This window comes from Cervus elaphus, chromosome 13, assembly GCF_910594005.1.
Source record: "Cervus elaphus chromosome 13, mCerEla1.1, whole genome shotgun sequence".
NCBI classification, from domain to species: Eukaryota; Metazoa; Chordata; class Mammalia; order Artiodactyla; family Cervidae; genus Cervus; species Cervus elaphus.
In genome coordinates this window covers 71,050,689-71,069,850 of record NC_057827.1, presented here as the reverse complement: position 1 = coordinate 71,069,850, position 19,162 = coordinate 71,050,689, and the positions used below count along the sequence as shown (strand labels likewise).

Sequence of the window (19,162 nt, the reverse complement as noted above, 5' to 3'; positions counted from 1 at the left end):
ATGGCGTCCTCAGCTCATGGCCCAAGAACCCCGCGGTGTGAGCCTGGGCCTGGCACTCCGTCCTGGCCACAGGCGCCCTGCTCCGGATCAAACCCCCTCTTCCCAGGCCCTGTCCACAAACCTACTCTGGGAAAGGGAAGGGAAAGACCCCAGGGGTGCCCTCAGGATCCTGCCCGCCCGCCTCAGCAGGTCAGTGGTCCCCTGGGCTCTGTATCTGACCAGGACAGAGGTACTGGGGCCTTCAGCCCGTGGCGGCCCTCATGGGCCATAAGCACTCAGCATCGCCATATCCAGGGGTGCCTCCAAGCCGCCCCCCTCCTCACTCAGAACGTGGAAGGAGGCCCAGTCTCAGCTGCTGCTACGCCTCCCTGTAACCTCTGCCCTCCACCCACGGCAGTGCCCACGGCCTGCCCTCACCGTGGCAACCCATCTGCTCTGCCCTGGACTCTCTGTCCCCTGAGAAGCTGTCTTCATGGCCCACTCTGTCCAAGGTGCCCTCCTCCAGGAAGGCCCCCATGCCCCTCCCAGCCCTGCTGCTGCCAGCCCCTCTGCATGTAAGCAAGCTGCTAGGGTTGGAGCTGAGGCTTGGGAGGAGGGCAGGGGCCTGGAGGACGGGGGTCCAGCCGACTTGGCGAGGAGCTCCTCTTTGTGGGAGGTCCCTGTGTGAACCACTCTCTGGCATAGCACAAATGCAGGAAATCGCCATTCTATCAAGCTCTATTTTCTCCCACGGAGGGAAAGTCTGTCACACGAAGGGCATTGTTCCCGGGCTCGTGCCTTCCGGGCAGACCTGGCTGCAGTGGGGCGCGCGCGTTCCTGGGGCTCCTGGCTGCGCTGTTTCCCTTCGAGACCCCGGGGCGCCTGGGGGTTGGGAACGCCGGGCCTCATCCCGCCCCCGGCCCAGGGCGAATCCTGCAAGTCCAAGCCTGTGCACATCCAGGAGCTGGCGCTGAGGGGGGTCAGAGTGAGGTCAGAGCCGGGGGCCCGCACACATGCCCCCCACCCCCCATGAGGCCCCAGCCCTCCCCTCGCCCCTGCAGCCCTCCAGATCCGCCCAGGGACTCTGGCCCGTGGGCCAGGTGCTGTCCCGCTGCCTCCGCTCCGTCCGACCCTGCCCTTGCAGGCCACTCTGTCCTGGGAGATCCCACATGGGTTGGGGGCCAGGAAGCCACCTCGGCCATGCCAGGGAGAGGGGGCAGGCCACCCTCAGGGACCCCCGCCCGGCCAGGCAGTCCACCTCCTCCCCAGGCCCACGGGGTCCCCCTGAGAGAAATGAGCCTGAGTGGTAAGGGGCGCTGTGTCACCCGCCCCCAGCTCAGCCGTCCTTGAGGACGACAGCTGCCCGTGAGCTGCCGCGGGCGCTCTGAGCGACCCCAGAAAGGGCGGAGGACAGCAGGCACCCCCTCCTCAGAGCCTGAGAGGCTCCAGGGAGGGGCTGGGCACCTGGAGGTGCAGGGGTGGGGCTGCTGCAGCAGGAGACACAGACCCCAGATCCGACCTGGACCGGTGGGCGGCAGGCAGGGCCGGGGCTGGACGGCGTGGAGAGGGGACTGGGGGCTTAGGGTGGGTCGGGGCGAGCAGGAGGGCTGGGCTGCAGGCCAAGGTGCCAGGGCCTGAGCACGTCTCCCCCAGCTCCACGAGTCCACGGCGGAGCCTGGGCACCCAGGCCAGGCAGGGCAGGAGGGACAAGGCCAGAGGGAGGGAAGGGGCTCCGAGCCTGAGCAGGAGCAGGGTCAGGGCGAGAGTGCAGGGGCCTCTGGGGAGGCCGCCGGTCCTCCCATCCTCTGATGGGGAGATACTGGTGGGTGGGGGCGCGCTGCCTAGGAGGAGAACGAGATGGAGGTGGGTGCCCCTGGAGCCCCACGCCCCCAACCCTGACCCTCCCTGACCCCTCTGGCTCTGCCCATGTCCAGGCCTGAGCTCCACGCCTGCTTTGAAACCCGCAGCCTGACTCCCGGGCTTCCCGCGGCCCGCCAGCCCCCACTGCCCCTGCCGGAGGAACCCCCTCATCAGGAACCCCCTGACCAGCAGCCTGACCTCTGGACCCCCGGGCTGCCCATCACCTGCTCTGGGAAAGGCTGAGCCCTGGAGGAAGCCGACGTCCACCCATCCACCTGCCCAGACTGCTGGACGCCGCCCGGGGCATCCCCCAGGCGGGGGCCACCAGGAAGCCCCTCACCAGCCCACGGGGACTCCGGGCCCCGGTCCCGTGGGACCATGCGCAGCCACCCTCTCCTCCCACCCCAGTCGTGGCAGACAACCCTGCCCCCACCTCTTAGAGGGAAAGACGAGGCAGTGGCCAGCAGGAGCCCCCCGAGTCCTGCCAGGGGCCCAGCAGGCTGCACCCCACCTGGGATCCTGCCCTGGCTCCCGTGTCCACACGGTATTCCCAGAACCTGCCAGTGTGGAACCTCACACGGCAAAGACATGGTTAAGTGGAGGGCCCTGGGGGGTGTCCTGGGCTACAGAGGCGGCCGGGGTCATCACGAGGGGGCCAGGGTTGTGTAGAGGGAGCCGGGGTCGTCTTGAGGGGAAGCCGGCGGGTCCGAGTCCAGACGGGAACAGGCCTGCTGTGTCACTGGCTGTGAAGAAGGTGGAGGTGCCGGCCAGGAGCCAAGAGAGCAGCGGCTTCTAGAAGCTCGCTGAGGCCAGCGTCCGCTCTCCCTGGAGCCCAGGAGGCAGCCTGCCCTCCCCTCGCCTCAGCGCAGGGAGGCCTGCCTTCACGGCTCGGCATAACCAGTCCCTGCCGTCTTAGGCCGCCAAGGTTGCGGCGGTCTGTCCCAGCGGCCCTGGGGCACGGACACTGCAGAGTGTGTGTGCGCGCGTGTGCACGTGCGTGCGCGCGCGTGTATGTGTGTGTGTACATGTGTCTGCGTGCGCGTGTGGGGGGGTCTCCACGTCCACTCAGCCCACACTCACTGCAGTGTGTGTGTGTGTGCGTGCATGTGTGTGCGTGCGCTTGTGGGGGGGTCTCCATGTCCGCTGACCCCATGCTCACCGCGGTGTGTGTGTGTGTGTGCGCGCGTGTGTGTGGGTCTCCACGTCCACTCTTAGCACAGCTAGGCCAGGTCTCTGAGGCCCCCAGACCCGAAGGGGGCTTTCGGGCGGGCTCCCGGGGTGTGGCCCGCATCCCCTGGCCTTCACCCTGCTCCGTCCTCCACTCCCTCCTCCTCCCGCACTCGCTCCCACGGGGCCCAAGGCCACTCCGCTCTGGACAGCGGCCGAGGCCCCTCGCACTGGTCTCCCGCCCTCCCCAGCAGGCGGCTATGGCAATCCCCCAACGCTCCTGCCTAAACCCCTCCCAGGCTCCTGGTGCTGCTGAGGGGCCCAGCCCGGCCCAGCAGGCTCCCCTGGGAGCCACGGCACCCCCTCCTCCTGCTCCTCCAGGTCCCTGTGGATGGCGCCTCGTCACCTGGGCCCCTCAGTCCAGCCCCCTGCTGCCCTTGGTGTTCGCGTCCCAGTGTACCCCGAGCCCTAGTTCCCAGCTGCCTGAGCCCAGCAGGCCCCCAGAAGCACATCTCCAGTCTCACTCCAGACCCCTCTCCTGCCCCCAGGGCCCCAGTAGCCTGCGGGGACCTGGTCTGGTCCCACCACCAGAGGCCAGGGAGTTCCAGCCAGCGTGGAATGCCCCTGAACAGTCTCACTGATGTGTTTTTCTTTTTTTTAAAATAAATTATTGTAGCTGCGCGGGCTCTTAGTGTGGCATGCGGGCTCCCTAGTTGTGCACGTGGGGTCTTAGTTCCCTGACCAGGGATCGAACCCACACCCGCTGAGCTGGAAGGCAGACCCTTAACCACTAGACCACCAGGGAAGCCCCTGATGTATTCTTCCTTTTTTAAGAAAACGGAACTGAAAGTCACACCACGTTAACTGTCTCTCCTCTGCACTTCACTGGCATTTAGCACATTGGCAATGTTGTCTCCCTAGTTCCAGAACATTCTGTCACCCAGAAAGCACACTGTCCCTGTTCTCTGCTCCCCCAGTCCCGGCAACCCCAATCTACTTTCTGTCTCCATGCGTTTACCTATTCTGGACATTTCATATCACACGGGACCTTCTGTCTGCCTTTTCACTCAGCAGAACGTCTTCAAGGCTGTTCCGTGTGATAGCACGTGTCAGAATTTCATTCCTTTTTTAAAATTTTTATTGGTGTATAGCTGATTTACAATGTTGTGCTAATTTCAGGTGTATGGAAAAGTGACTCAGTTCTATGTGTACATACATCCACTCTTTTTTAGATTCTTTTCCCATAGAGGCCATGGTACAGTATTGAGTAGAGTCCTCCGTCCTATATATTAGGTTCTTACCAGTTATCTATTTCACATATAATAGTGTGTGTGTCAGTCCCAGTCTCCCAAGTTATCCCTTCCCCCTTCCTCGCCTGATAACCATGTCTGTTTTCTACATTTGTAGATAACTGTATTTGTACCAAATTTCAGAGTCCACATATAAGTGATATCATATGGTATTTGTCTTTCTCTGTCTGGCTTACTTCACTTAGTATGATGATCACTAGGCCTACATTGCTGCAATTGACAATATTTTGTTCTTTTTTATGGCTGAGTAATAGTCCATCAAGAAACACCTGGAGTAACAGGCAAATTTGGCCTTGGAGTACAAAATGAAGCAGGGCAAAGGCTAATAGAGTTTTGCCAAGAGAACGCACTGGTCATAGCAAACACCCTCTTCCAACAACACAAGAGAAGACTCTATACATGGACATCGCCAGATGGTCAATACCAAAATCAGATAATTATATTCTTCACAGCCAAAGATGGAGAAGCTCTATACAGTCAGCAAAAACAAGACTGGGAGCTGACTGTGGCTCAGACCATGAACTCCTTATCACCAAATTCAGACTTAAATTGAAGAAAGTAGGGAAAACCACTAGACCATCAGGTATGACCTAAATCAAATCCCTTACGATTATATAGTGGAAGTGAGAAATAGATTCAAGGGATTAAATCTGACAGAGAGCCTGAAGAACTATGGACGGAGATTCGTGACCTTGTACAGGAGGCAGCGATCAAGACCACACCCAAGGAAAAGAAATGCAAAAAGGCAAAATGGTTGTCTGAGGAGGCCTTACAAGTAGCTATGAATAGAAGAGAAGCAAAAGGCAAAGGAGAAAAGGAAAGATATACCCATTTGAATGCAGAGTTCCAAAGAATAGCAAGGAGACATAAGAAAGCCTTCCTCAGTGATCAATGTAAAGAAATAGAGGAAAACAATAGAATGGGAAAGACTAGCGATCTCTTCCAGAAAATTAGCGATACCAAGGGAACATTTCATGCAAAGATGGGATCAATAAAGGACAGAAATGGTAGGGACCTAACAGAAGCAGAAGATACTAAGAAGAGGTGGTAAGATTACACAGAAGGACTATAGATAAAAGATCTTCACGACCCAGATAATCACGATGGTGTGGTCACTCACCTAGAGCCAGACAACCTGGAATGCGAAGTCAAGTGGGCCTTAGGAAGCATCACTACAAACAAAGCTAGTGGAGGTGATGGAATTACAGTTGAGCTATTTCAAATCCTAAAAGATGATTCTGTGAAAGTGCTGCACTCAATATGCCAGCAAATTTGGAAAACTCAGCAGTGGCCACAGGAGTGGTAAAGGTCAGTTTTCATTCCAATCCCAACAAAAGGCAATGCCAAATTATGCTTAAACTACCGCACAATTGCACTCATCTCACACGCTAGCAAAGTAATGCTCAAAATTCTCCAACCCAGGCTTCAACAGTACGTGGACCATGAACTTCCATATGTTCAAGCTGGATTTAGAAAAGACAGAGGAACCAGAGATCAAATTGCCAACATCCGTTGGATCATTGAAAAAGCAAGAGAGTTCCAGAAGAATATCTACTTCTGCTTTATTGACTATGCAAAGCCTTTGACTGTGTGGACCACAACAAACTCTGGAAAATTCTTAAAGAGATGGGACTACCAGACCACCTGACCTGCCTCTTGAGAAATCTGTATGCAGATCAGGAAGCAATAGTTACAACTGGACATGGAACAACAGACTGGTTCCAAATTGGGAAAGGAGCCAGTCAAGGCTGTATATTGTCACCCTGCTTATTTAACTTACATGCAGAGTACATCATGAGAAATGCTGGGCTGGATGAAGCACAAACTGAAATCAAGATTGCTGGAAGAAATATCAATAACCTCAGATATGCAGATGATACCACCCTTATGGCAGAAAGTGAAGAAGAACTAAAGAGCCTCTTGATGAAAGTGAAAAGAGAATGAAAAAATTGGCTTAAAGCTCAGCATTCAGAAAACTAAGATCATCCCCACCAGGGATTCCCTGGTGGCTCAGATAGTAAAGCATCTGCCCGAAATGTGGGAAACCCGGGTTCGATCACTGGATTGGGAAGATACCCTGGAGAAGGAAATGGCAACCCACTCCAGTATTCTTGCCTAGAAAATTCCATGGATGGAGAAGCCTGGTGGGCATGGGTCACAAAGAGTCAGACACGACTGGGCAACTTCACTTTCAAGATCATGTCATCTGGTCCCATAACTTCATGGCAAATAGATGGGGAAACAGTGAGAGACTTTATTTTGGGGGGCTCCAAAATCACTGCAGATGGTGACTGCATTCATGAAATTAAGATACTTGCTTTTTGGAAAAAAAGTTATGACCAACCTAGACAGTATAATAAAAAGCAGAGACATTACTTTGCCAACAAACGTCTGTCTTGTCAAAGCTATGATTTTTTCCAGTAGTCACGCATGGGTGTAAGAGTTGGGACTATAAAGTAAGCTGAGCGCCAAAGAATTGATGGTTTTGAACTGTAGTGTTGGAGAAGACTCTTGAGAGTCCGTTAGACTGCAAGGAGATCGAACCAGTCCATCCTAAAGGAAATCAGTCCTGAATATTCATTGGAAGGACTGATGCTGTAGCTGAAACTTCAATACTTTGGCCACCTGATGCGAAGAACTGACTCATTTTTAGAGACCCTGATGCTGGGAAGGATTGAAGGCGCGAGGAGAAGGGGACGTAAGAAGATGAAATGGTTGGATGGCATCACTGATTAAATGGACATGAGTTTGAGTGAACTCCGGAAGTTGGCGATGGACAGGGAGACCTGGCGTGCTGCAGTCCATGGGGTCACAAAGAGTCGGACACGACTGAACTTCTGGGGAGGCAGTGGCTGCATTTGAAGCGGGTCTTGGGAGGTCCACACCCAAGGAAGGAGGGGCCTTCCACTGCAGGGAGGGGCACGGGCGGGGGGAGGGTAGCAGCCCCAAACAGGAGTGGCAGCTCCTCCCTCAGGGGCAGGTTCAGGCTCCTCTCGCCCTGCCCTCTTTCCAGAGCCTTCTCTCCCTCCACCCAGAGGCCTCCAGAGGTGTCTACACTCTTGCCACCACCGCCCACAGGATGACCCTTCGCGCGGCCCCCAACGCTCCTCTCTGGGGGGCGCGGCGGCGGCGCCGGCTTCTCTCCCCGCCCCCGGGTTTGGTCAACCCCAGCGGGGGAGACATCCGCTCGGCTCGGGCCCCCTCCCCCAAGCTGCGCCGCGTCGCTCTCTAGCGACCAAGATGCCCAAGTCCCTCGGGCGGCGGGCAGCGGCGATCGCCCCTCAAACCTCCAGCCGCGCCCGCCCCGCCGGCCGCATGCTCGGCCGACTGCACCTTGCGGCGGGCGCGCCTCCTGCCCGGCTCCCAGCCTGCGGGCTCCGGGAGCGCCCCGCGTCCGCCGCCCCACCAGCACGAACGCGAGCAGCGGCCACCCCGGGCCCGCCCCGCGCTCGGCACCGCCCCGCGCCGTGCGCACTGGGCATGCGCAGAGCCAGGGGACGCGCCAGCGCGCCGCCATGGAGCGCATCGAGGGGGCGGCCGTGAGCCGCTGCTCAGCCTCGCCGTACCTGCTGCCGCTCACGCTGCACTACCGCCAGGTGAGCGCATCTTCCGCGCCTTCCGTTCCCCGCGCGGCCGGACACCGCCCCGGGACCCCTCCCGCCTTCGGCCCGGAGCCCCGCCCACCCTCGAGCCCGGAGCCCCGCCCCCAGCCTGCGGCCCCGCAGCCCCGCCCCCTCCCGGAGCCGGGCTCCGGGCCCAGGAGCCAAGCCCCGAGTCTCGTGGTCCCGCCCCGCAGGCCTCGCCTCCCGGCGGAGCGCTTTGCCCGAGTCCAGGTTCACACGCCGGTTGAACGTCGGGGTCGGGGAGGGTTTGGGCAGGGACACCTCGAGGGACCACTCATTCCTCCGAAAAGACTTTGCTGAGCCCCGGCTCTTTTTGTGCTGGGACATATTGGGCGCCCCAAGAGTCGGGGCAAGCTTCCTGGAGGTGGTGTTCTCCATTCTGGGTAGAAGAAGGCGAATTGAGTGAGGACGGGGGTGTGCACTGGAGAGCCTCTCCAGGTGGGCTCCCCAGGCTGCCTCCTCCGTGTCTCCACCTGCCGTCCTTGCAGGCTCTGCCCCAGGGCATCACCTCCTCCTGCCGTTCCCCAGGAGGCAGTGCGGTACCACGGCTGCCTCCCTTGGCGCCGTGCATGGAGTAGGTTCACAGGAAACACATGTTTGTCCAGTTTGGGCCCCCACCCTTTGCGTGCAGCTCCCCTGGAGTCCACTGTGCCATCCAGGTGAGGATCGCACCCCATAGCGAGGTCTGTGGGCCCCTCGCTGCCCCTCAGTCAGGACAGGTGGTGCAGGTCTTTGGTGACCCTCTCTCTGCCTGACCGCCCTTGGCCTGCAGCAGCCTGTTCCCCCCGGCCCAGGCCCCTTCCTCTCTCCAAACTATGACGCCCTCTTGACCCCCAGCCTGACAGAGGCTGCACCCCCGTCCACCCTCGTTGCTGTTGTCCCGTTGGCCCTAGGGGACAGGGAGTCCTGTCCCCAGGCTGGACCCAGGCTGGCAGCACTGGCCTGGGGCAGAAGCCGGGGCGGTGTGAGGGCAGAGTACCGGGACGTGGAGGTTGCCGCCCTGTCCCTGGTGCTGGCCTGGGGCCAGGATGCCTGATTGTGGCCACACAGCTCCCAGGGGCCAGGGCTCTGGGGGCAGCAGGTGGGCACAGGGTGGTCCAGGCACCTGACCGCTGTGGCCTCTGGCTGTGGCACCCTCCTCCACTTCCTGTGAAAGGTGGATGGGTGCTAGTTACCAAAGCTGAGCCCATGTGGGTGGCGGGCTGCAGTGGGCACAGGCAGGGAGGGGGCCATGGGACACGGCTGGGTGGTGAATGTCAGCAACGGGCTTCTGCAACTTTGCTCAGTAGCCGCTATGCCAGGGGAGATCTGATGGATGGATAGATTGGTCATTGAGGCAGGGCACCCCCATGGCTCTGAAGGGGAAGGGGCTGTGTTTACACTCCAGTCCTGTTCTCCCTCCCAGTGCCATGAAGATGAGCCAGGCCTGGGTCCGGACCACCTGGGTGGGGGTCCTGCAGGAGGGGCTGCCTGGGCCTCAGTGGACCTCTCTGGACCCTCCCCTCCACCTTGCCTGGACCTCAGGTTTGACTGATGTTGTGATCTTGATCCCAGAGGGTACCTGAAACCAATGCAGGGTGACACATACCCTGAGGGAGGCAGGGGACAACCCGGCACTTAGCAGACTTGGGGACAGGCCTTCCCTGGAACCCCTCCTGGTGGGTGGCCGGCCCTGGGGTGGCCAGGCTGCAGGCAGGCCCAGGCCTGCCTCTCGGGGGTGGTGCCTCACAACGGCCTCCCGGGCAGCCCGTCCGGCACAGCACAGGACGTCAGCTCTCCTTCCCCCCGGAAACCAAAGCTGCTGCCCCGCCAGGACGCTCCTGCCTTCAGGCCAAGCTCAGCCCAGTTTCCCCGTCTCCCCTGAGACCAGCGTGCGGGCCTCTGCCTGTCGGGTCCCCCTGCCAGGAAGGCCCTTTCTGCTCTGAGTCCTGGTGCAGTGTCACCTCCTCCAGGAAGTCCTCACAGAGGCTGTTGCTCACTGTCTTCTCTTCTGCAGCCCCGGCTGCACTTTCTGTCTCTGGTGCTCAGGTTCATGTCCACTTGGTGGCTTGGACAGGGCGCCATGTGTCGGGCCAGCAGCTCACCAGGGCAGAGGGCTGGATCAGAGGCTGAAGGGCACTGGGCTAAGCAAGCTGGTGATTCCTATCCACGGGGCTGGGCTCTTGGGCTCCAGGGCCAGCCTCATCCTCAGAGACCTCTTTGAGGAGGGCTCAGGGCCAGGGAGAACGGCCCAGCTGGCAGGGTCCTAGCCCCTCACGCCTCCTGCTGCCTGGAACCGCGTTAGCTTCGGTTCTGGCTGCCCCCGGCGGCCTGGGCCCCTGCTCCGCGCTGCCTTCTGTTCACCGGATGCCGCCCGGAGCCCTGGGAGGCACTGGGGCAGGGTACCCAGGGCAGGGGAGCAGGGTGGCGGAAGGAAGGGACAGAGCAACAGGACCATGGGCCACGGGAGAGACAACCCAGGGCCGGAACCGGGCTGGGGAGAGGGTGGTCCCTGTCCAGTCACGCCCCTGGGTGAGCTCCTGCCGGGCGCTGGCACACCCCCCAACTACTCCTGTGACCACCCCCCCAGCCCTCCCGTAGCCCTCTGTCCAGGCGCCCAAGGGAGCTTCAGCCATGAAGACCTGATCTCTGCTCTACTCACTCGGGACACCCCTTGCCTGGGGCCCTCCACACCCCGTGGTCCTTCCCAGTCTGGGTGACAGCGAGCGTCTCCCCAGTTCCCCACCACTTGCTCCAGTTTTCTCATCACTCCTGGGGAGCACCCGGCTGCCCTGGACGCCCCCTGCCCACCCGCTGCACCTCTTGGGTCCCAGGGGCCCTGGGCCACGACTGGTTTCCCTGGGAGGAGACACTGCAGTGGGTCCCCGGGGCCTCCTCACTCCCTGGAGCACTCCCCAGCCGCTGCCCTGTCTCTTCTAGAATGGCGCCCAGAAGTCGTGGGACTTCATGAAGACTCACGATAGGTGAGGGCCTGGCCTGGCTGGCACCAGGGAAGCCCCAGGCTGGCAGGGACACGGGGCCCAAGGGCAAGGAGCCGCAGCCCCCTCTGCGTTTCTGAGCAGCCCCGCTCTCCCTGCCTCTCACCGAGGGGCCCCGTGCGGGCCGCGCAGGTGCCCTTAGCCTGGAATGCCAGGAGCATGGGCTGGGGGCAGTGTGGCTTCAGGTGTGTGGCTGCGGCAGCTGGACTGCAGGGCCCACGTGTCCCGTCATTCCCACGGCCTCAGCTGCTGCGACCCCCAGCCTGTCCAGCTGCCCAGCGTGTCCTTCCCACTCCTGCCACCTGGCACACACAGGAGGCCTGGGTCCTCACCTGGCATTGTGACCCTGGCGAGCTCTGACCTGGCCTGGGCCTCAGCCTGCCCATCTGAGCAAGGGACCCAACCCTCCAGGGCTGTGGAGGAGGGCAGCGAGGTGAGGGCGTGCTTCTATGCTGAGCTCCGTCCCCCCCACCCCACTCCCCCCTGTCCCCAGCGTGACCATCCTCCTGTTCAACTCTTCCCGGAGGAGCCTGGTGTTGGTGAAGCAGTTCCGGCCAGGTGAGGTTGGGGGCGGGGAGGCCGGCGGGCTCACATTCAGTCCCCTGGGGTCCTGGGGTCAGCGTGCAGACCTGGGAGGGGGCTCTGAAAGAAACAGCCCTGGCAGGGGGGTCTGGCCAGAGCGGGTCACGTGGAGCCGGCCACCACAGGCCGTGACGCGGTCGCCTCCCCCCACCAGCCGTGTACGCTGGCGAGGTGGAGCGTCTCTTCCCGGGGTCCCTGGCCGCTGCGGAGCTGGATGGGCCCCGGGCGCTGCCCGCGGCGCTGCCTGGCTCGGCAGGGGTCACCTACGAGCTGTGCGCCGGCCTCCTGGACCAGCCCGGGCTCTCACCGGAAGAGGTGGCCTGCAAGGAGGCCTGGGAGGAGTGCGGCTACCGCCTGGCGCCCTCTGACCTTCGCCGGGTGGCCTCGTACAAGTGAGTGGGGCTGGGAGGGCGGCCTGCGGTCAGACGGCCCTGGAGGCGGGCTGGGACAGGCCGCCGGGGGAGGGCGGTGAGCGCTTCGTCCCCAGGGCTGTGCAAGCAGGGCGATTCTGCCTTGTTCTGCAGCTCGGGGTTGGGAGAAGGTTGGCTGGAACCTGAGGCCCCCAGCCCCACTGTGGCCCCCCAGGCCTCCTGCCCCGCCCCGTGTGGCTGGCTCCGGTGGCAGCTGCTGCTCACAGATGCCCCTGCTTCCTGTGGGATTAGGCACGGGGGCTGGGGGTGGGGGCGAGTCACAGAGGGCTCTGACAGCGGCTCAGGAGGGAGGGCAGGGCCGGGTCCTGGGCCAGGGTTGGAGCTCTGCACTCCCGGGGAGGGGTCGCCGTGCGGCCTGCCCCTACCAGAGCCCGGGTGTCTGCCAGCCACTCCACTCCCCCTGGGGACACCTTCCGGGACGGGATGTGAGGTGAAGCCCACCCTTGCCCTGGGGGTGTGGCGATGGGTCCCCAGCCCTGGCGAAGTCCCGAGCAGAAGGAGGGTCTCCAGCGGAGCCCCAACCCCCAGCAGCCTTCTCCAGAGGGGTGGGGCCTCAGCTCTGCCCCCCAGGCCAGCCCAGGGCCGCCTCAGCGACATCCTGGCCTGGCCAGGCGTCCATGGCCTTCAGTCTTGGGAAGGAGATGGGGCAGGGCTTGGCACCTCCACGCTCCAGGCGGGGTTTCTGCACCCCAGGGTCAGACACCTGGTGTGATGCCTCAGTTATCTGCAGGCATCCTCCGTGTACCTGGCCAGTGGTCACTGGTCTCTGAGCCTTTGGGCTGGCGGTCCAGGGGCTGAGAGAATCCAGGGGCCCTGACTTCAGGTAGGGCTTGAAGCAGTGGGCAGGCCAGGAGGAAGGCACGTGGACGTGCCCTGGGCAGGTGGGGTCCCTGGAAGGGGTGAGTCTGCGTGGAGGCCTGGCAGGGGTGCTTTGTGGAAAAGGCTCAGGTCGAGGGGATGAGCAGCCCCTGCCCCTGGGCCATGATCCGGAGGGTACTGGGGAACCACGGAGGGTTCTGGACAGCAGGCGGTCAGCTCAGACTGCATTTTAGGGACGAGGGGAGGCAGGCCTGGGAGGGGGAGAGGAGACCAGTGCAGCTCCTCGCCCTGGGAGCTGGACGGCAGCAGGACAAGCCAGAGCTAAGCTCGCACAGCCCCATGGCCGGGCCCATGGCTTCCTTCTGGGGCCCCGGCCCGTCCCAGGTGACGCGGCCTTGCGCTTGCCTGAGGTCTCGCGGCCGGGGGCGTGATTGAGCGAGCAGGGGGAGGCCGTGCCGGCCTGGCAGGGCACACTCTTCTTGGCGCCGGTCTCCTTCACACACCGGCGGAAACGGGGCCTGGAAACCCCGCAGACGGTGACTTCCATCAAAGCCCAGGCTGTGGCCGCCGGCGGAAATGGGCTTCAGGAAGGGTCCGGGGGAGATAAGGGGCCGGAGGGCGGAGGAAGCAGCTGGGTGAGGTCAGTCTGGGCGTGGCCCCACCGAGGGTAGGACAGCTGGGAAGGGGTCAGACGCCCCTCTGCTCCTTGCCCCAGTATCCCGGGAGCTCTTCCACCCCGCAGGCCTCGGCTGGCCTCAGCTAGCCTCAGCAAGACCCAGGTCCCCCTTATCCCCTGGACTTCGCAGACACCCCGTGGTTTCCCTCTCCCCTGTACACTGTTCTGGGCCCTTCCTCTCTGGAGTCCAGACCAGTCTGTCCGTCACCTTGTTCTCAAGGCCAGCAGTCACCATGGCTACCCACTGCTGACCTCCGCCGGCCCAGTCTGCGCCCCTGCCTTCTGCCTGGCCCATCCCCCTCCCTGGGGCCAGCAACCCACTCCTGGCCGCCATCCAGGAAGGAAGGGGAGTCGACGCCCACCCCCCCAGCCTATGAGCCCTGGTCCTGGGATCTCACCCCCCATCCCCGCTGTGAGCCCCGGCCTGGAGTGGGTACCCTACCCTACAAGTGCTCACAGACGCAGGCTGCACGGCCGGAGCCCTGGGCATGGACAGGCTCTGCCCGGTGGGGCGAGGACTGGCTTGGCCCAGCCTGGGCAGAGCGGCAGGGCCCGCGGGAGAGCGGGGGCCGCCTGTCAGCCACCCACGTTCTCACTGCGTGGTTGCTGGGGACCTGGCCCACCACTTGAGGGCTTGACAAGCTGCGGCCAGGCATCAGCTGGGTTCTGGGTCCTCTTGAAGCTCTTCGTGGCCGTGCCTGTGGGCTGTCTCCTGGCTGGCCCTCGGCTTCTTAGAGGCCCTCCACACCCTGGCCCGTGGCCCTCCGGCAGCAGCGAGGCAGCTTGCTTTGTCTTCAGGCATCTCCCTGAGTTTTCCCGTCACTGATCTCTAAACTCTCTTGATTAGGTCACACCCACACAGGATCATCCCCCTTTTGATGAACTTAAATTCCGCTCATTAGGTCCCTTAATTACATCTGCAGAATCCCTCATCACCTGACCTAATGTACCCAGTTGCAAGTCACAAGCCTGGTCACAGCCTCGTCACATCCAGCATGTTCCCAGGTCTCCCCCACACTCGAGGGGATACTGCGTGGGGATCTGGGGGCCCCGGAACCTCCTGGAACCCTGCTTGCCAGGGGCTGGAAGGGTGGACAGGAGAGGACTGTGGAAGGGCCAGGGGTGGCCGGCGGGGCCTGTGTGGACCCCTCAGCACATGCTGTCTCGACCTGCAGGTCTGGTGTGGGACTGACCAGCTCCAGCCAGACCATGTTCTACGCGGAGGTGACGGATGCCCAGCGGGGAGGCCCAGGCGGGGGCCTGGCTGAGGAGGGAGAGCTCATCGAGGTGGTGCACCTGCCCCTGGACGGCGCCCGGGCCTTTGCGGACGACCCGGATGTTCCCAAGACCCTCGGCGTGATCTTTGGTATCTCGTGGTTCTTCAGCTGTGTGGCCCCTGGCCTGGGTCCCCAGTGAGAGTCCCGCAGACCCAATAAAGGCTTGCATCACTCTCGCCTGTGCCCACTGACTCAGCTGTGACCGGGCTGGGCTGGGGGCAGGGCAGAGTGAGGCCTCCATGAAAGCCCCTCAGCTCCCCCTGAGCAGAGGCGCCTGCTGCAGGCTGTGCTGGGGGGCTGTTGGGAGCTGACCGCTGGCAGAGGGCTAGGCCAGGCCTGGGCAGCGCCACTGGCTGGCGGGGGAGAGGCAGGAAGATGGTGTCGGGTCAGGCCATCCCTGGGGGCGGTGGCTGAGCCAGTCACGGCAGGAGAGGGCGTGGACAGGCTCAGAGGCGCATGCTCCCTGCTCCTGGGTCCTCCCTGCCCAGGGCTGGGCCGATGCCCCCTTCAGTAGCCCTGTGGCCCTGGACATTGGTGATGAGTCTCACTCTACCTGCTGACCTGTGTGCAGGCTGGCCTGCAAGCCCCACAAAACCCCCACCCGAGGGGTCAGGGATGACGTGAGCTGCCCTCTGCAAACCCTTGAGCACGTGGGGTCCCAGGAGGGCTGGACGTCTGCTCCGCCAGGCACCCAGCGGGACCTCCAGCATGCGCCGGAGCCCTCTGCGAGGAGGGTGCGGGTCATCATGGGCGTGGGCGTCTGTGGGCGCGGCGGGGCCGTCAGTTGGGGATGAGGGCTGGGGAGGTTTCTTGGAGGGAAGGCTGGCTTGCCCCTCTGTGAGGGTGGTGGCCTGGCCTGGCCCTTTCCCAGAGGCCCCCAAATCCTCTGGTCAGCCCCTAGGGTGATGCCCTAGGACAGGACGGGGGCAGCCTGGGTTGTGGTCCACTGACCCTGCAGAGGGCAGAGTGTCCAGGAGATCCTGCTGGACAGACAGGGACTGGGGGCCCGGGAGACCAGGAGCTTCTGCTGTGGACCTGCGTGCCCTGGGCCCTGGCTGGAATGGGAGAGGACGCTGAGTGAGGACACACTGCCTCTGGCTTCCGCTGAGACCCTGCTGTCAGGAGGGGACAGCTGCCCAGGCTGAGGTGCCCCTGCCCTCCCGGGCCTGCCCCGGGCCGGCAGGAACTTTCCTTCCTGCTGGCCTGGGGGTCATATGTGGCTTAGCCCCTCCAGCAGTGGCTCGGAGCCCGTGGCCCCCAAGTCTGGCCCTCCAGGCTGGCCCAGGGTGGCTGCACCCAGGAGGCCCACTCAGGCAGCACCACCTGTATGCAAGTGACGGCCGTGACCCAGGTGGGGTCTCCCGGGAGCCCAGCCCAGCAGTGGGGTGCTGTGGCGGGGGGGTGCTTGGGCCTGGGTGTGGGGCCGGCAGGGTGGTGCCGTGCTGGGGTCCCGAGCGCCAGCTCCACCCTGTCAGAGGGGCCCTGAGGGTGGCCCTGGGCCGGGACGTCTGGAGAGTCTGAGGCAGGGGCTCTGCCCAGCTTGGGGCTGCCCCACCCTGCCTGTACCTTCCGGCTGCCGCTGCCCACCTCCTGAGCTCCACTGCCTGCACGCTCAGAGGGGCCTCTGCTGGGCCTCGGGGGGAGCTGGGGGCCCTCTGCCCTGGGGAGCACGCAGGCTTCGGCCTGGCAGGACAGGGCCCTGGTCTTGGGTGCGGTCCAGCCCCGCACTCTGCTCGGCAGCCCGTTGGGGCAGGTCAGCAGGCACCGCCGGGCCTAATGGAGCTGGCATCGATTTCCCGGCAGTGGGGGGGGGGGGGGCTGTAACCGGAAACTCCCCTCCCTGGCCGCTATATTTAGCACCGCAAAACACGGGCGGAAGTACCTCACTCAGCCCCACCGGCTCTGTCCACATGCCCGGCAGCCGGTGCCCAGCAGCCGGTGCCCAGCTGGTCCTGAGCAGCCCGACCGGCTGAGCCGTGCCCCCTCCTCGGGTGCCTTGTCTGGCGCAGAGTGACACCCACCCCAGGGTCTGCCTGGAGGGCCCCTGGGGCAGGGGACTTGAAGGGGGAGCCCTTGGGCTACGGGGCAGGTGCGGCTGGGACACTGAGCAGAGTGTGACCCAGGGAGCCCCAAACTATGCTGGGGTCTTCCTGGAAGAGGCGGGAGCCTGTCTGTCTCTGGGTCTCAGCCCTCTGGCTCCCCCCCCATAGGAGGGGACCCCTATAGGAGGATCGCCTGCCCCGCAGCCCTAGTCCCGGCTCCTTCCCTCAAGCGGCCAGCATCCTGCCTTCTCCTGGGTCAATTATGTCCAGGCTGTGGCTCCTGGGAGGCAGGGGGTGGGGGGAAGGGGACCATGAGTGGCATCTGTGGCCTGCAGGGGGCACCCTGGGCAGGGAGGCAGGGAGCCCGCTTTGCTCCCAAAGGGCCTGGATGGAAGCAGAGGGGGCCAGATGGGTGCGGTCTCCCTGGGCCCCAGGGTGGCCCCGCCCCCAGCAGGTTGAGCTGGAATCTGGAGGTGGGCTGAGCGTCCCTCACTGCCACCTTTGCCTTCGAGCAAAGACAGCCTCGAGCAGGGCAGGACCTCCGCCCAGAGCAGCAGCTCCTGGACCCGCAGCCTGGCCGCCAGGGTCAGCCATGGCGCCCTGTGGCGCATCCCGGCCGTCCGCCTCTCCTGCAGCTGGCTGCCGGCAGGAAGCTTCGAGGTGGACAAGGGAGGGGCATAGAGTGCGGGGGGGCGGGGGGGACGTGCAGGGGGGGGCGGGGGGGGGGGCGGGTGCTGTTCTCCGGATTCCACCTCTCACTCGTGCCGGAATTGCCCCCTCGGCCCCTCCATGGCCAGGCCCCGGCCAGGCCTCCAGCTCCTCTCGTTTGCATTTGGCCTCCCTGTCTGACCTCACCCCGTGTTGCCCTTCCCCCCTACAGCCAGGGATCTCTGTGACAATGTAAGTCACAAATGTGCAGCCCAACCCAGCTCAGCTGCTTTCTGTGACTTCCCGTCAGTCTTCGCAGGAAGGCTCGCCAGGCCAGCCCAGCACAGCCGGTGCTCGCCACCCCTTCCAGCCTCCCCAGACCCCTCACCTGCTCTGCCGGGGCCCCGAGTCCTCCTCCTCAGCCCCAGGGCCTTTGCACGTGCTGTTTGCAGCAGCTTTACCTGGCCGACCCTGGCCTGTCCACTGGGTCTGAGCAGGCCTCCTGGGTAGGGTACCCCCACATGCCTCGCTCAGTACAGTTTGCTGTTCGTGTTACTAAGTTCTCTGCCCACTCCACCACCCCCACTGGGAACCACTCATGGGTGGGTGGGCGGGCAGGGGCTGTGTCCACCTTGCTTGAGTGAGTGCTGGAGGGCAGTGGGTGGTAAGGCAGTGGGCAAGGGCCAGGATGGAGCTCTGCCCCCGGAATGGCACAGGGGTTCGCTCGTCCCTGTTGGGGCCTGCAGGACTTCATCCCTGCCCCTGGACCAGAGCGGGGGGGGGGGGCTCTCTCCGTGAACCCCCTGCCCCCACAGGCGGTAACCGCTACGCAGGAAGCAACTGGAAGGCTGTGAACAGCTCTCACATCCCCTCATTTGGTGGGGGTCGCCGTGCATGGCGGGTCCTGGCCTGTGTCCTGCCCCCTCCCAGCCTAGAGCAGGGCTCAGGTCGGGATGGGTGTTTGGAAGGAGCAGTCAGGCCCAGCTCTTTAGGCTCCTGGGGGCTGGACCCCCTGGCTGGTCAGTGAAACCAGGGCCGCGGGCAAATTTGTGGGAGGAGCCTGGGATGGAAGAAAGCCCAGCTGCTACCCGGGGTTGGGCGGGAAAACCCCTTTGGACCAAAGCGGTATCCCAAACGACCAAGGCGATCTCTAGCCTTGGAAGGGACCCTGTTTGGCAGAGAGGAGGCGGTGTTTGGAGACCCGGAGCCTTGGCATGACTCCGTGGAGGTGAGGCGAGGTTACTCCAGCAGAGGGCAATAAGGCGATGACACGGGTGGGATAAGGGGGCCTGGCGACCAGGACAGCAACCGCAGCCTCTCTGGGCGGCCCTCACTTTGTCCTCTGGGGCGTGCACCACCGTCCTTTATTTGCACCCTCCTCATCTGCGCCCAAACCACGACCCCCATCCCGGACGTTCCTGGAAAGTACGGCCTGGCGACCCCCGACACCAGAGTAGAGCTGGACATGGGCCGCGCAGAAGGCCGTTAGTTCCGTGGCTTCCGACCTGCGGGCAGACCTGCAGGCGGTGGGGCGGGGGGGGGGGGGGGGGGGGTTACGAGGGGAGCAGCGCCCCCTGCGGCGGGAGTGGCGGGGGGAGGTATTCCCGGGGGCGGGGGCGCGTAGTAGGGCCGCGCCCGCCCCAAGTAGAGTAGAGCCCTGATTTGTGCAGAAGGCAGCCTCTCCCCTGGGACTGCGAGGAGCGCGGCGGCGGCGCACCGGTGGGAGGGGACCGCGGCGGTGACCTCAGGGGGCGCCCCACCCCCTGGCTC

The 19,162-nt window shown here is 63.5% G+C and overlaps 1 protein-coding gene across 3 annotated transcripts; it reads left to right on the top strand.

The window, feature by feature from the left end:
* Positions 1-7,697: 7,697 nt before the first annotated feature.
* Positions 7,698-14,878, top strand: NUDT14 (nudix hydrolase 14). Of its 3 annotated transcripts, XM_043922270.1 has the most exons (7): positions 7,800-7,912; positions 8,428-8,598; positions 9,345-9,463; positions 10,859-10,902; positions 11,411-11,475; positions 11,654-11,891; positions 14,601-14,878. In XM_043922270.1, exons 4-7 carry the CDS (start codon positions 10,886-10,888, stop codon positions 14,839-14,841), a joined length of 561 nt encoding a protein of 186 aa, XP_043778205.1. In that variant the 5' UTR covers positions 7,800-7,912; positions 8,428-8,598; positions 9,345-9,463; positions 10,859-10,885; the 3' UTR covers positions 14,842-14,878. The 3 variants fall into 3 exon arrangements, with proteins under 3 accessions (XP_043778204.1, XP_043778207.1, XP_043778205.1); XM_043922272.1 differs by lacking the exon at positions 8,428-8,598 and having other exon boundaries at positions 7,789-7,912; XM_043922269.1 differs by lacking the exons at positions 8,428-8,598; positions 9,345-9,463 and having other exon boundaries at positions 7,698-7,912.
* The last annotated feature ends 4,284 nt before the right edge of the window (positions 14,879-19,162 follow it).

Coding starts and splice junctions, on each gene's coding strand:
- NUDT14 (XM_043922269.1), top strand. CDS start 7,832: ATGGAGCGCATCGAGGGGGCGGCCGTGAGCCGCTGCTCAGCCTCGCCG. Junction 11,476..11,653: donor GGTGAAGCAGTTCCGGCCAG/GTGAGGTTGGGG, acceptor TCCCCCCACCAG/CCGTGTACGCTGGCGAGGTG. Junction 11,892..14,600: donor CGCCGGGTGGCCTCGTACAA/GTGAGTGGGGCT, acceptor CTCGACCTGCAG/GTCTGGTGTGGGACTGACCA.